Genomic DNA, 15,703 nt, shown 5'->3' on the forward strand with positions numbered 1-15,703 from the left:
TGATGGTTAATTTTATGTATCAACCTGAGTTGGTCAGAGTGTCTAGATATTTGGCTAAATGTTATTTATGGGTGCATCTGTGAGTGTTTTAAGATTAAATTAGTAAGTTAATCAGGAAAAGCAGATTGTCCTCCCCAGTGTGTAGGTTGGGGGGCATCATTCAATTCATTGAAGGCCTGAGTAGAACAAAAAGTTGGAGGAAGGGAAAGTATGACCCTTCCTGCCTGACTGAGCTGGGACATGGATGTTCTTGTCCTGGGCTGCGATCCATGCCATTGGCCCCCTCGTTCCTGGGTTTTCAGATGGGGATGGAATCACATCATTAGCATTTCTGGGTTTCCAGTTTGCAGATGGCAAATCATGGGACTTCTCAGCCTCCAAATTGTGTGAGCCCATTTATTATTATAAATAATATATATCTTATTGGTTCTGTTTCTCGGAGAATCCTAATACACCACTGCATAAGGACCAAATGGATTTTAGTGCTTTCTTGCATCTTTCTCTGTAATAGAGCTATTTTGCTCATCTAGAAGTAGCACTAAGTGCAAAGATAACACTCCATTACAATACTTGCTTAGTGGTTTATATTTTTACCCAAATGTATCTTTTTTTACCTATATTAATTTTGCTAGTTTATTAACATATACACTAACTTTGGGTAGGATAAACCTAGGAGGGAAGACCTATAGTTGAATTGAGGTTGTTTGACAGTTGTCTTGTAAAGACTCAGTTAGCTGATTGATGTGACCACATTGAAACAAACATGGGCGTGCATGGGAATGCCTACTATAGTTGAGGGGGAAATAGGGTTTAATAGAAAAGCAGAACATTCAGAGTTAGAAAAGGTAAGTTTGAGGTCCACTTATGTGACCAAATGCTTGATCACATGCTTGGTAAGATGATTACAATTTGGCAAAATCACATCCTAGCTTTGCTGGCTTTCCCAAATGAAGCAAGTCTGCCTGTCATCACCCTGTAATCTCGAGTGTGAAGTATGCCATTAATCACAAATAATGATAACATTTTTTACCCTATAAGCAGATCTATTACCCCAAAGCATTAAAAGCACCACCCCTCAAAGGGAAATTAAGACACCAATCACATCCACTGATTACTTCATCTTCTGCCTATGGTTTGAGAAAATGAGGTGGAGGCACTCTGAGCCATAAGCCATGAAACCTAAGGAGGCTCACCTCTTCCAGGAAGAAATGCTGGGGAAAGGTCAGAAAACTGAGGTTGTGACATTTGGTGAGAAGCCTACATTCCAGACTACAATAGCAAACTTAATGGTCCCCATTCTGAATATGCCTTAATCACAATCAACAACTTTAAGTAAAAAAAGATACACAATATTTTTTAGAGAATAGACACCACCTGCATTATAAATTCTTGTTTTCCTTTTTATTGTGACAATGTATACATAACATGCAATTTAACATTTTCATCATTTTTAAGTGTACAGTTTGGTGACACTAAATACATTCACATTGTTGTACTATATCACCATCCATCTCCAGAACTTTTCATTTTCCTAAACTGAGACTTTGTATCCTTGACCATGAGCTCCCCACTCTTCTGCCCCCAGCCCCTGGCAACCATCACTTTACTTCGGGTCTCTATGAATTTGATGATTCTAGGTACTAGAAGTTCTTAAAGTGTGGTCTTCAGATTATGTCTTGTAGAGAAGCAAAATTAGGTTTCAGTCATCCAAGAATTGAAAGTAAGCTCAGGGTCAGATCCTGCAATAAGAGATGACCCTACAAACAGGGAAGACTGGCCACCCTGAAATCTGAAATTACAGGCATCACTTAGATAAAGGGTCGATTAGCTGGCTCTAAGGACATAGAAGCCAACATGAATAAAGAAAAGTGTCAGCATCACATCAAGGCCACAAACTAATTCATGTGACCAGGATATAAAATAGGTAGTAAGCTATGAGAGAGGAATGATGACAATTAAATTCCTAGGACATCATTATTAGTTATTAATCCTAGCGAGATAATTATTTCAGAACTAGGAAGCTAAACATGGGTAGGCAAAATTCTTAAAGGGGAATCTTGATTTCTTGCCTAAAAAAGCCACTTTCTCTAATATTTCTGTGAAAACATGCACACAGAGGAAAATAACCAGCAAAAATACATTCTGATTCTAATGTTTTTTATTCACAAGGCTAGTCCATGTGGACATTTCTTTTTGCTTGGATCACTGGTATATTTGGGGCCTACTCTCCTTTCTACTAAAATCACACAATTTGTTTCAGACCGCTCCCGTGAAGAGAAGCTGGTTAGGGGACAGAGGACAATGGAAGTGTACGAATGTGACTGCAGAACACAGAACACAGTGCTTCCTGTGTTTCCCCTTCTCAGACCAGGGATGCTATTCCAGATCCTGTTTCATTCCTCAGCAGAAGAGAGGTTTAGAAAACAAACAAAACAAAATACAGCAGTCTATCAGAAAAACAGATTGCTGAACCTTTCCGCCTCCAGAAATAGCAGGCATTATCCTGCTATGTGTCCAACTGAATGACGTAAGTAATGGAAAATTGGTGGGTTACAGTCTAACCTTTATTGAATGGAGCCTAATTAGTGTCCTTGACCTTACTGGAGACTTTAGACAGCCCAACTTCTTGTAGGTGAAGTGGCTATAAACATTTTCTCAGCAAAGAGGGCAAAACGTCAGTGGGGGGAACCAGCTCCACCATTTATTCCATTCTGAGTCAGGTGCTGATCTTGGTCATTTATTTCCGGGTGAGGACTTCAGCTAACATGCAGGTCAAGCCCAGTGGCAACAGATGCACAGATTTTATGGCTGTAGCAGTGAGTATCCAGGGAGACTTTGTACCTGGTCGAGTGAGCCATGATGGGAGGGAAAACGGTGCTTGCTCAGTGTGCCACAAATTTATGAGCTTGGTAACATCGACAAGAATCCTGACTGCTTTGGATCAGCAGTTAATTTAGTTACAAAAAAAAAAATAGGTTGAGCAATGCTTAGCTGATCAACTTTTTCCAGGGCCAATATTTGGTCAGCAAAGATGTGAAGACTCAACCAGAGTTGATAAGGGGGTACCAAGAAGCCCTGTTGTATCTCTGTCTCCACACACAATTTCCCACTTGTCACTATCAATTTTTGAGGGATTTAATTAGAACCAACCAGTGAATGAACAAGGCCAATCGCATCTTTAAAAAAGAGCTTCAGTTTTTCTTTGCTGAATGGGAGCAATTTGCACAATACTGGCCTAGTTCCTCAATACTGCAAACCTTTGTTTTTTCAATAGTTGATAGCTCTGACCTCTGTGCTATCCTAACTATATGTGCTGCATATAACCAATTTCCAGGTTTGATACTTATTTTTAACTGAATGTACCCTGATATATACCAAGTCAGTAGTCTGTATATACATCAGCATTTCTTTCAACTACGTATTAAATTTTAGGGATTCAAATATTTCTTTTTAGAAACTGATCTCACTATTCACATTAGACTGTATTAAAGTTTAAGGGCACTTGATGTGAATACAATAATCTCTAACATGTGTGTGTGAAAATTTGCATATTCATTATACATAGGCACATCAAGATATCTGACATTGAACCAGGCATTGGTAAGAGTCAGTGAAGTATAAAACCATAAGAAAATCATGATTTTATTAATAAAAATAAAATATTTCTGTTAAAAACATTGGTTAGTGTTACAGGATGAACGGCTGATTCGGCAAATCCATCCATTCCACTTATCCCTACATTAAGTCTGAAAAATACATTGAATTAGTATGTATAAAACACTGTGTTAGATGCTGTAAAGTGGGATGAAGGTGAATTGTATTAACTGAATGTGGGAAAATCTAGAAATAGGCAGGATTTCATGAATATGCATGCACATAAAGATCTCATTTGGGTTTCTTTTATTTAATAGAACATTTGTGCACTTTAATGGTCAGTCATGAACTTTGCTTAATCACCTTTTGTGGTCTTTAATATTGCATAAGTATTCATAGCACATTTCTCCTAGGTGAAATGGATTGGAGAAGTTCAGGAATGTTTCCCATCCATCAAGAAAACAGATGATAGAACACATTCAGTTACCATAGAGTGAAGCACTGGCCTAATTCTCCCTGTCTTTGCCTGCCCTTTCAAATGGGGAGAGTGGATACTTTCAATGCCCTCTCCTCATAAGATTAACAAAACCAGACAGCCCTATTATGTGTGACTCAGGGATGAAAAAAAAAGCTGGGACAGAAAGAAAATGTTAATTTCGATTCATGTTTGCTGGGAAATATCTAAAATTGTTTCTGTAACTAAGACCTTTGTAATAGGAACATGAATAATCAAATAAATTGCTACCACCGGGTTTCTAGAAGCTTCTGGAGGCCTTAATTCATCATGTACTTAGTCATTTCTGATGTCTGTCCATCTTGAATAGTTAAACACTTTCTATGTTTGGAGATATTTGGAATATGACTTGAACAGTGACCTCAGAATTGATTATAACACTACAAAATATGCACTAAAGAGAGAGGAATAAAACTGGGCCCTTTGGACCAAAAGAGAAAAACAAAATTCTCAAAAGAATTCATTAATTCTAGTAGGAGAAAAAGTACATAATATAGTATAGAGTTATATTGACTTTAAATATTTCTTGTTCCAGCATAAGAAGTTAATCAATAATCTGAGGGCAAATCTCAAAGCCATTAATTTATTCTACAAATGAGTATTGAGTACCTTTTATGTGCAAACGCTCTGAGAGCTGGGAATACAACAGTGAGTATGACACTGTCTTTGCCCTTCAGGTGCTTATCAAGTTCATGAACACATGGAAGAAACAGACATATAAACAAATGATTATAATTCAGTATTCATGAGGCTGTATGATCATGGGATGCAAGAACAATGTTTATTATTATTATATGGAATTGAATGCACATATACATTTATATATACATTATCTATCTATCCATATGTCTATAACATGAAGTTTGGAAATAAATGGCCATATTTAGAGGACATTTTACTCATTTAGCTAACTAAGCAGTAAGTTGTTGCTTTAGGAAAGTTAAATAGTAGGTTAGTGTCTAGTTGTCTGTAAGAACTGCCTCTAATGAATAAGAATGATTTATTTTTTTCTTCTTAAGATCAATGGTTTCATGTAGCATAATTCTAGCCAGTCAAAGAATGGAACAAAACCTCTTTTGAGTATCAATTTGCATAAGTACCTTTGCAATATGCCTGTTATGAACTATTTTCCTTAGAGGTAAAGTCTAAGATGGAGACAGAAGTGGGAAAAAAGGTTGAGAGTACAGATCACTGCAGACAGCCTGTGGAAATATCTGGATAAACATCTTTTGTCTTCAACAGTTAGCAATATTTTGCAACTCTCTATGTTCACAGCTACAATTATGGCAACATAAATAGCGCTACCAATAATCCCATCAAGCTAAACATTCTTATTTGTTCTTCACATCATTAGAGAAAGGTGTAATACAAATGAACTGTGAAAAATTGGTAAGAATGTATCAGAAAATGGTTCATGTAAATCTTATTCCAGAATACAATCTTGTGGAATATTGACTTATAGAGAAAACACAATTTTTTTCAGGTTATATATGGACTTTATTAGCAGGATGCCTGATATAAATATTATTATGAATTTGTGCTGTTGTTTCTACATTCTATAAAATATTATGGATTAATGTGGACCACCTATTGAGCTTCTGTGACGTAAACACATTTTACCATAAGAGGGTATAGCAAATATTCTCCCGGCTTAAGAATGGAAGCTAAAATTATAACTTGATTTATATTTACAACATGAAGAAGAGAATTAACTGAGTAATTTGGATGCTGAAGTGTTGCCTGATATAGAAATGTAGTTCAACTAGAATAAATGAGTTTACGATACAGATAAATAAAAAAAAGTTCAGCACTTAACTGAACTGGATTAGAATATAAAGAATCAGAAGTTTTTCTTTTTAAAAAAATTTTTTGAATGAGGGTAGGCAGATTTAGCCCAAAGCCCATCAGTGTAGTAACACTGAAGTTAAATTACAGTGTTCTGGAGAACAGTATAATTACTGGAAGCTACAAAAACTGGGTCAACTTAATTCTTTAGTTGGATGGCATGCTTTCATATTTGGATAAACTAATCTTGGAATCCCAGCTGCTGGAAGCATCTGTTACAGAGATACAGAGAAAGAAAAGCAGTATGTCATCTTTACCAGCTAAAGATGAAGAATGTTATACGAATCCATTTCTCTGCACAGATTGTCATAAAATACCAATATTTCTTTGGGGTTTAATTGTTTGGTAACTTTTCAGGAAAATAAACATTTAAGGTACTCAATCATTTAATAAGTTATATTCAGCAAATAACAGACTTTTTAAAATTTCAATTTAGTTATTATCCAGATTTGTACGTCATCAATTTTGCCAACAAAACATGTTGAAAAGAGAACAGTTTCACACTGATACAGGATTAATTGAAATTCTCTTTACTGACCCCAAAAAGAAAGGTTTTTACATGAAACCGCAAAGTATAACTCAAGAATAATTTACTAACATATATTTACTCTCCAAATATTTATTATAAGAAGTTAAAGTCAGTTGTTTAAGCTGTCATTAGAAATACTAGTGTCCTAAGAAATTAAATAAAATAGATTGTTTAAAATAGAGCAACCATAATCTTATGCACAAACCTAAATAAACCAACCTAAGTGATCAGAGAATATTTTCATATGTTATCACAGAAACTCAATTAAATTAATTTAAAGCATTGAATTATTTCAGGAAGTTGACTAGTTTTGTAATCAGTGCTGGAAACTTTTCTAACACTTAATTAACTAAGAAAAGTACTACACAAAGTTGTTTCCAATTCATTTAGTAGCATAGTCTCTAAAGGCATTTTTAATTAGCTACATTTTCCTTGGATTTACTCAACTTTCCTAACTTAAATAAAGCTTTGAAAATAACATTAAATGGTTATAACTTTGGGGAAATATGTTTTTTCTTTTTTTTTTTTAATAAGGGATTTCCATCTCTTGACAAAGTGATCTTTTTAAAAGAAAGCAGTTGCTAAGAAAAATACTGAAGAATGCATTTATATAACAAACTTATTGTTTGAAAATAGAATAAATTTATATTAGGAAGGGAGAGTTAGAAGTAACTTTTCTGAGTGGGAAAGAATTTCTTTGTAATTGTGGTAAATTCAGATATAGTGTTTACATGCTTTCTAGAAGCGGTGAGTTCTGGAGGAAATTCAGAAATCATATAGGAGGAGATAAAGAGGAAGATGCAGTTCTTCATTACTACCCTACCCTTTTTCTCTTTAAGGGAAAGCAAAAGCATCCTGAGAAACTGAGACGATACCACTGTCACCAACTGGAATTAAAAATCAGGGATCCTTTTACCTAGGGTCAACACTACCAAAGTGTTCCTAGGAGAATGGCCAAGGGGCACCAACAACCTTGCAGGCTCTTACTGCAGCTTTGTCCCTTCACAAGGACTGAAATTTGTCCTCATTTTTTTTTAATTGGCAGCATTTGTCCTTTTAGAGCCCTAAACAGGCTGCAGAGTCCTGGAAGCCTCTGGATGCTAGGAGCACACATTGGACTGAATGGTCCACTGTAAGCCTCTCCAACTAGCCACACACTTCCTGCTCTGTTCCTTCTTTTGCCTTCATCACAAGGTTTTGTATATAAAATTTTGACTTGAAGTCATATGAGCAAAGCCTATCTTCACTACCTGTCTCTCTCCAAACTTTGTCACAACATTTTGCAAGTATTTGTTAACATGTTTTTATCTACCATTAGACTCTGAGCTCTAGGACCTAAAGATCTAATGTTCCTCACCTTCCCATTTGGAGCACCTATGATATACAAGGTCTCAAAAATTATCTAAAGAAAATAAGGAGTGAGGGAAGGAGAGGGAAACTTTTTTTTTTTACTTTTTTAATTTTAATTTTTATTATCTTTTTATTGTGCTATCATTAATGTATAATTACATGAACAACATTATGGTTACTAGTCTCCCCCTATTGTCAAGTCCCCACCACATACCCCATTACAGTCACTGCCCATCAGTGTAGTAAGATGCTGTAGAATCACTACTTGTCTTCTCTGTGTTACACTGCATTCCCCGGGTCCCCCCTCACACACTGTGTGTGCTAATCGTAATGCCCCTTTTTCGATCTTAACCTTCCCTTCCCACCCATCCTCCCCAGTGGAGAGAGACACTTTTGAGCAGCAGGGGGAAGGTGAGCTGTGGGAGAGTGTGTGTATGACACAGCGAAGTGAAAATTATAAATATAAAAGATAACCAATTCCAAATTTCTAACTTGATTTAGTATAAAAATTAAATGGTAATAATTTGTCAAAAGGTTAACACTGTATATTTAATTAAATGAACTACAAGTTCTTTTCTATACCTACCTAGATTCTTTAAAATTCACAATACTCATTTTACTATAGATCCAGTCTCCCCATTTATCTCAAGGGATAGTACAGATACTCATACTAAGATTCTATAACTTACATATCTTAAAAAACAAAACCTATGAGAATGCTCCTAGACTAATAGAATGCATTTGCCTAGGCCTTCCCTGGTGAAGGGACATTGGCGCCCAGATACACTGTCGATCTCATGGCCACCCTAAGAATTAAGCAGAACAGGTGCTGTTATTTTCACTTCACAGTTGAGAAAATTGAACTTCATAGAGGTCAAGAGGTACACAACACCTTGGAGCTGTGAATAAACTTGAGAAGAAAGTGAGGGTACAAAGGAGAAATATTAGATTTGCTCTTTTGACAATGCTTCCGGAGGAGAAACGCAGTCTTCAGCAGCAGCAGCAACAACAAATACTCGCTCAGCATTTACCTCTGAGAGCCCAGCTCTGTCCCCCCTATGACAGAAACTGTACCAAAGTAAGAGCAGGCATCCCTCCACAGCCCGTCAGATGGCAATTTTTTTTTTTTGACAGATCTGGTCCTTTCAAATCATTTACTCCCCAAATACTTTAAAATTCTAGGGTGGCAGGAAAAATAATCATTAATTGTTTAGCATCTAATACAGTTAGACACTATTTTCTTGGCTAAATTTTAATGGTTTATATCACCTTGGTTATAAGTAAGACAAAGTATTATAGAGTCTTGCAATTGTGGCATCTTAAATGATATATTCTTGGTTAGAAAGACAGATCTAGATTGATATGGATAGATAGATGATATGATTTATTTGATAGCAAATAAGTTTTTAATGTGATGATATGATTTATGTAATAGCAAATACATTTTAAATGTGAACAGGAATAAATTTTTCATGTATAATTTGCCTCCAAGGAAAACTGTGACCTATTTATTCACCATCTATATTATGGCTGTTTCCTATCTGTTTTGATGAAAAGCAAGGATTTCTTATCATTCTTGCTTTACTTCTCAGGACTACACATCAAGAGGCACGTGGCATGCAGCGCACTTACCCACTCTTCCTCGTCATAGTCTGAGTGATGTGGGATAGAGTCTTGCCTTCTCATGGCCAGGGGCAGGTGCTGAGAATGGCTCTCCTCTGTGCTGTTCTTAGGAGAGGGTGGTTTCTTGAGGACACCCCCCGGCCTGGCAGTGTAGAGTGCTAAAAGAGCACTTCTGACTAGCTGATCCTTGAAGGCATGTACAAAAAGCTCCGTCTGGAAAGAAATTGACGAGGATTAGAAACACTGTGGTAGGCATCTCAGCAGAGAGCTATGAAAAGGTCAATTGTAGACTTTTGGCACTTAGGTTGCGTGGATGGAGGAAAAAAGTACAGGCAACAGAAGATAAAATGATTCATACCAATAGATGGGAAATAATTCGGTTTGGGGTTGCTGCCAAGGCCTTGAGTTCTCCTGTTATAAAAGTTAGTGCTGAGATTCTGTGTATACTATAAACACCATTTGTCTCCTCAGCCCCCTCTCTTTCAGCTCCAAATCTTGCCTTTGGAGATAAATTTCACTGGAGATAATCATCTGAACACCATCTACTTGCTGTGCCTTTTAAGCAATTCCAAATACACCTTAAAAGAAAATGCGACTGGACTAGGTATGTTCTATATTTTAAGCAGAGTTAAAGTCTAATGAAAGAATATCTTTCTAAAAAATAAGAAACAGGAGACCTTTTTCCTTTTTAGCATCATGGACAGATTTCAACAGTGGAGATGATACAGGCAGTCTTTCCATGAAAACATTTGGTTTTTATTCCTTATTATCACCCCTAAATTGTCTTCACCAAATGGTTCAATAATGTTCAGTGTTAACAAGGTTGCTGTGAAACTTGCCGTGGTGGATTTTACAAGCTGGTGATAAATACCTAGTAAGAACTCTAGTAATTATGGCTTCCCAATAATAAAGAATTTTAAAGCTGTACTTTGTGATATCCTGATTAAATATGTAAAAGTTTCACCCTGTAATATACTGTAGGGTGCAGTAATTGAATTTCTATAACAGAACATGCATGTGGTCTATATTAACATGCACATGGTCTAAAAATCTGTTCAAAGAGTAGAAAAGTAACTCAAGCATTGACCTATATTGCTAATAAGTCATACTTTGTAATCTGTTAGGAAGAGGCCCTTCAACTTCTAACACATAACATTATTTTGAATAGTAGTTTCTATCATCATCATTTGATAAGACATTCTTGGATATAATGCTGACTTGGATATAATACTGACTATTGCTTTAACTCAGGTAATCATTGGTGCATTCCCAAAAAGGCAGTCAACAATGCCATAGCTAACTAATGGTTATTACATTGTCTCTAAATTTCCCTGTATTGTCAGCATCTGAAATAAACCAGTCAAGCCACATGCAAAACAAGTGCTTAATAAGGTTATGTATGTCACAACTGCATAGTTCAGTCTTTGCAATAGATCATGAAATTCTAGGGCTGGAAGGGATCTCAAAGTTAGACATCTTCATTAACCAGATAAAGAAACTAAGAAAGGTTGTGGTGACTTTTCTAGGGTAGACTGCTCACTGGCAGCACAAATGGAACAGAGATCCTTTTCCGACAAATTGAATAGCTTTTGCCCGTTCCCACACCACCTACCAGCCACCATCAACTTAGATGCTTCTGTCCTTCCCCTTGTTCCCTAACTCCAAGTTACCAAGTGTTTTGAACATCTATCAGCTCTTATAATTAATCATGTCCACAATTGCTATGTAATGATCTTCACTGGACGTTTTAAACACTTTTAATATATTAATCATATTGAAGACACAATATGATAAGTAGATAAGAAATATGGGAAAAAAGTATATACAAGAATAACATGTGGGAATATATTTTGGTAATTAGGAAAACAAAATAAGGCAGCTTATACAGAAAAGGAGCAAAAATGTATTAACTGGTATTCACAATGAAGAGTTAAAATGAGAATGGAAGATATAAACAATATTGATGGAAAAGTTGGTTAGACAGTACTTCGGACAAGTCAGTATAGCTATAGCACAATGGAGAAAGATGTTATTTATATAATTTTTATATAGATAGATGTGTCCATCTATATAAAGATGGATGTGTCCACCAATGTGAATTTAAATACTAAAAAGTGACTTTGCTTCCATTCAACTTAACTAAACTATGTCTCTATTGATAGTTTCAATAAATTATTTTGATTTATTTTTGGAGCTAATCCACTGTAAATTCCTGCTACTACAACTCCAGTCTCCACAACACTCACGTAATTATTGTGGAACTGCATATCTATTCATACCCAGTGCAATCTACATTTCTTATAAATGCCATCATTTTCTTCCCATATATGCCCATACAGAGTATCCACATTTATTCATATCTCATTTATCTCATTTGGTTGATTTATCACCAAAGACATGGGAGATAATACAGTAGAATCTTGCAGTTTTATGACCTGAAATTTTTGGGGGATAGCTCTAAATAACACAAAAAATCTTTACAAACACAGTAATAGCTGCTCTTTCACATTGTGTTTATACTGAAAATTTTTTCTGACTTCTTGAAAACTCTCTGAATCACTAAGATCCTTTGCATTGAATTACATTTGGTTAGAAAATAGTCTAATATTCCTTGAAATACCCATGTGTTCTCTAAGTTTTCTTGACCAGCACTATTTAGTAAATGTAGACCAATGTAAGCCCTGATGTTAAAAGTCTAAATAAATCAGCTCAAAGGATTAATGTAATCATTCAATGCCAATACATCTGTATCCTGCTGTTCCTGCAACTGAGATGATACTAGGGAAGTTACAAGTCATGGGAAGAATGTGATCATGTCTCTGAGTTGCCTATCAGAGTTCTGAAAACATTTTTCCTCTTCTGACTCAGCTCACACTACATTAAATGAAAGAAGTTAGGCAGTCTAAATGTTATCATAAGGGTAGGCAAAATAGTTCATTTAAAATATTAATTTAATAATGCAGTAGAAAACGAACTCTGAACCCAAGGCAGGTCTACTTCATTTGTATGATATTTGAAAAGGAAAAAGAAATGTTATTATAAAAATGAAATGTTTTTTGTATTACTGACATTTTTCCAATTCATATTCTCATGGAAGTATTCTTCAAAGTTACACACAGAATTATCTACAAGTATAAAACTACCAAAAATTCCTTCTCTTGGGAATAGATTTCCTAGGTTTGTGAATATTAATGGCAGAGGAATAGTTAGGAATATGTTTATTTAAACCAGCCTTTTTAATTAGAGATCTCAACAAATTAAGAAAAGCCCACTTGTTTTTCAAATCTTCATTTTTCAGTGAAAAAGTTCAAAGCATTTCCTAATACCACCTGCAAAACAGAAGCAGCCAGTGACATAACCAGTGGTTATTGTTTTAGTAGCCATGTATATGGCAAGAAAGAATCCTGTTCATTTTTTCAGACCCCACTACTACCTACTGTTTTGTACCCACTCATTTTTATCAGTTGCATGGTCCCTGTCTGTAACCATTTAATTATTTTTGAGGTACAATTTGTATACAACATTATATTAGTTTCAGGTGTACGACATAATGATTCAGGATTTGTATATTGCAAAATGACCATGACAATAAGTTTAGCTATTTTTAAATTTGATATATTTCAATTATTTGAAATACTCTGTCATTAGTGCATTGATATGTATTCAACATTCCCTAAAGGAAAGAACTCCGAACTTTCAGGAGAATTACCTGACATCATAACTATTCATCCCCAGTTTGTACAAAATCACAGTGCCTACCTGTGAAACCTTTACGGTGGTTCCTTGTAAGCAATGAAGTGTACTCTTCTATTTATGCTATTCTTTCTTGACTGATCTTTTCAGTTTCCTTTGTAGACTCATCACCCCCTGCTCATTCAAAATACGTTAAGTGGATCCAAAGGAACTTTAAATCTCTTGAAAGCATTTTTTCCACTGGTGATGTAGCACATTCCTCTACAGCTTCAACTACCATCTTCATGCTTCAGTCTCTAAAACCCATCTTTGCCCACCTCCTGAACAAGCACTGCCACCTATTTCCACCTTGAAAGTCTTTTGACTTTAGACATCACAGCCTGGTCTCAAGTTTTTTTAAAAAAAAAAAAAAGCAAATTTTCAGTACTTCCTTAATTAACTAACAACCTTCCAGCCTAGAGATTAGATTTGCTCTTGGGTAAATAACCAGGAGTGAAGTGACTGGACTACATATATAGACTCTATGAGACACTGCTGAACTGCTTTGCAAAGTGTGAAAATAATTGTGCACCTATCAGTGATATATGAAAGCTCCAGTTACTCTATACTCCTCAGCTTTTCATATGCTCAGCCTTTTTGATTTTGGCTATTATAGTGAGTGGTGAGTGTTACCTCATTGTAGTTCATATTTGCATTTTCCCTAAGAACAAATGATAACAAGTGCCTTCGCATGTGCTTATCTTTCATCCATATGTCTTCTTCGGTGAAATGTCCTTTCAATTCTTTTGCCCTCTTTAATTGAGTTGTTTGTCTACTTATTAAGTTGTAAAAATACTTCACATATTCCAATATAAGCCCTCTGTCAGATACATATTTTATAAATATTTGCTCTCAGTCCATGACTTCTCTTTTAATTTTCTTAATAGTGTTTGCTGAACATTGTCTTCTGAGACTTTAATGAACATTTTTGGTTTTGATGAAGTCTTATATATAGTTTGTTTTCTTATTTTGGTTCATGTTTTTGTGTTCTACCCAAGAAACATTTGCTTAGCCAAGATAATGGTCTATGATCCATTCTGAATTCATTTTTATATATGTGTGAGGTAGAGATAAAGGCTCATTTTTTTGCATATGGATATAAAATTGTGTCTGAATTTTATGTTTAAAAGATATTTCTCCCATGAAATTCCTTTGTGCTTTTTTTTGTGTCTGTAGTTATTCAACCATGTACGTATGGGTCTATTTCTAGATTCTCAATATTATTCTGTTGATCTATATGTCTCTGCTTAAGCTAAGAAGCTACAACCACATAATACATTGGTATTTTAATTTTACAAAACACATTGATATTTTTATTTTAAGGAGTAAATATGTTTAAGTAAACTAAAGTGTGGATTTTTTTATATCTGCCCACATATATACCATTACAGGCACTCTTTATTCTTTTGTGTAGACCCAAATTTTCCATGTTATTACTTACTTCTGCCTAAAGACTTTCCTTTAAAACTCATCATAGTACAAGTCTGCCATGAAATTTGTGATTTTTTGTATGTCTAAAATGGCCTTTATTTCACCTTTATCTTTGACAGCCATCTTCCCTGGATATTAGAATTGTAACATTTTTGTGTGTGTCAGTACTCTGAAAGGTTACTCTGTTGTCTTCTGGCTTTGTATAGTGTCTAAGAATAAGTTTTTGTTTTCCTGTGTACAAGATGTGTCTTTTTTTCTTCTTTTCTGGTCACTTCACAATCTTCTCTTATCTCTGTTTCCTCCTCTCCTCCTTAATGTTCACTCTGCTTGGAGTACACTGGGGCTCTTGGATCTCTAGTTTCATTATTTCATCAAATTTTGAAAAAAAATTACTATCATTTCAGCAAATATTCTTCTGTTCCCCTTTTCTTCTGGGACTCCAATAATATATATGTTAGACATCTTGGTATTGTTCTAGAAGTCACTGATATCTGATATTCTATTTATGTTTTTAAGTCTTTTTCTCTCTGTACTTGATTTGGATGGTTTCTAATGCTGTGTTTGCAAGTTCATCATCCTATTCTTTTGAAGTGATCAATCTGCTAATTCCACTTACTACATATTTTTGTTGTAGAAATTATATTTTACATTTCTATGAGTTCTATATTGGCCTTTTTTTAATCTTCCATTTTTTTCTTCCTCCTGTTCTTTTGTTTCTCTGCCTTCCTGAATATATGGAGCATATTTATAATTGCTATTTTAAGGTCCTGATATGTTAATTTCATAATGTCTGTCATTTTGGGGTCTGTTTCTATTGACTGCTTTTTCTTTGGTTATGGGTCACATTTTCCTGCTTCATTGTCTGTGCTTGGTATATACTTATGGAATACCAAGTATTTTGTATTTTATATTCTTTGTTGCAGGATGTTATTGTATTTCTTTAAATGTTAGATTTTGTTCTGGTGGCAGTTAAGCTACTTGGAATCAGTAAGATCCTTTCAAGCCTTATTTTTAAGCTTGTTGAAGTGGATCAAGAGCAGCCTTTAAGCAATGGTTAATTTAACCCCAGAAGGAGAGCCGTACCC

The 15,703-nt window shown here is 35.2% G+C and overlaps 1 protein-coding gene across 1 annotated transcript in view; it reads right to left on the reverse strand.

The window, feature by feature from the left end:
- Nucleotides 1-15,703, reverse strand: part of INPP4B (inositol polyphosphate-4-phosphatase type II B) — a 948,429-nt gene that overhangs the window by 127,360 nt on the left and 805,366 nt on the right. The window contains exon 19 of the mRNA XM_057502657.1: nt 9,465-9,668. Within this exon, the coding sequence (XP_057358640.1) occupies nt 9,465-9,668 (204 nt within the window). The remainder of the gene's footprint in view (nt 1-9,464; nt 9,669-15,703) is intronic.

This window comes from Manis pentadactyla, chromosome 5 (assembly GCF_030020395.1).
Source record: "Manis pentadactyla isolate mManPen7 chromosome 5, mManPen7.hap1, whole genome shotgun sequence".
Classification (NCBI taxonomy): domain Eukaryota; kingdom Metazoa; phylum Chordata; class Mammalia; order Pholidota; family Manidae; genus Manis; species Manis pentadactyla.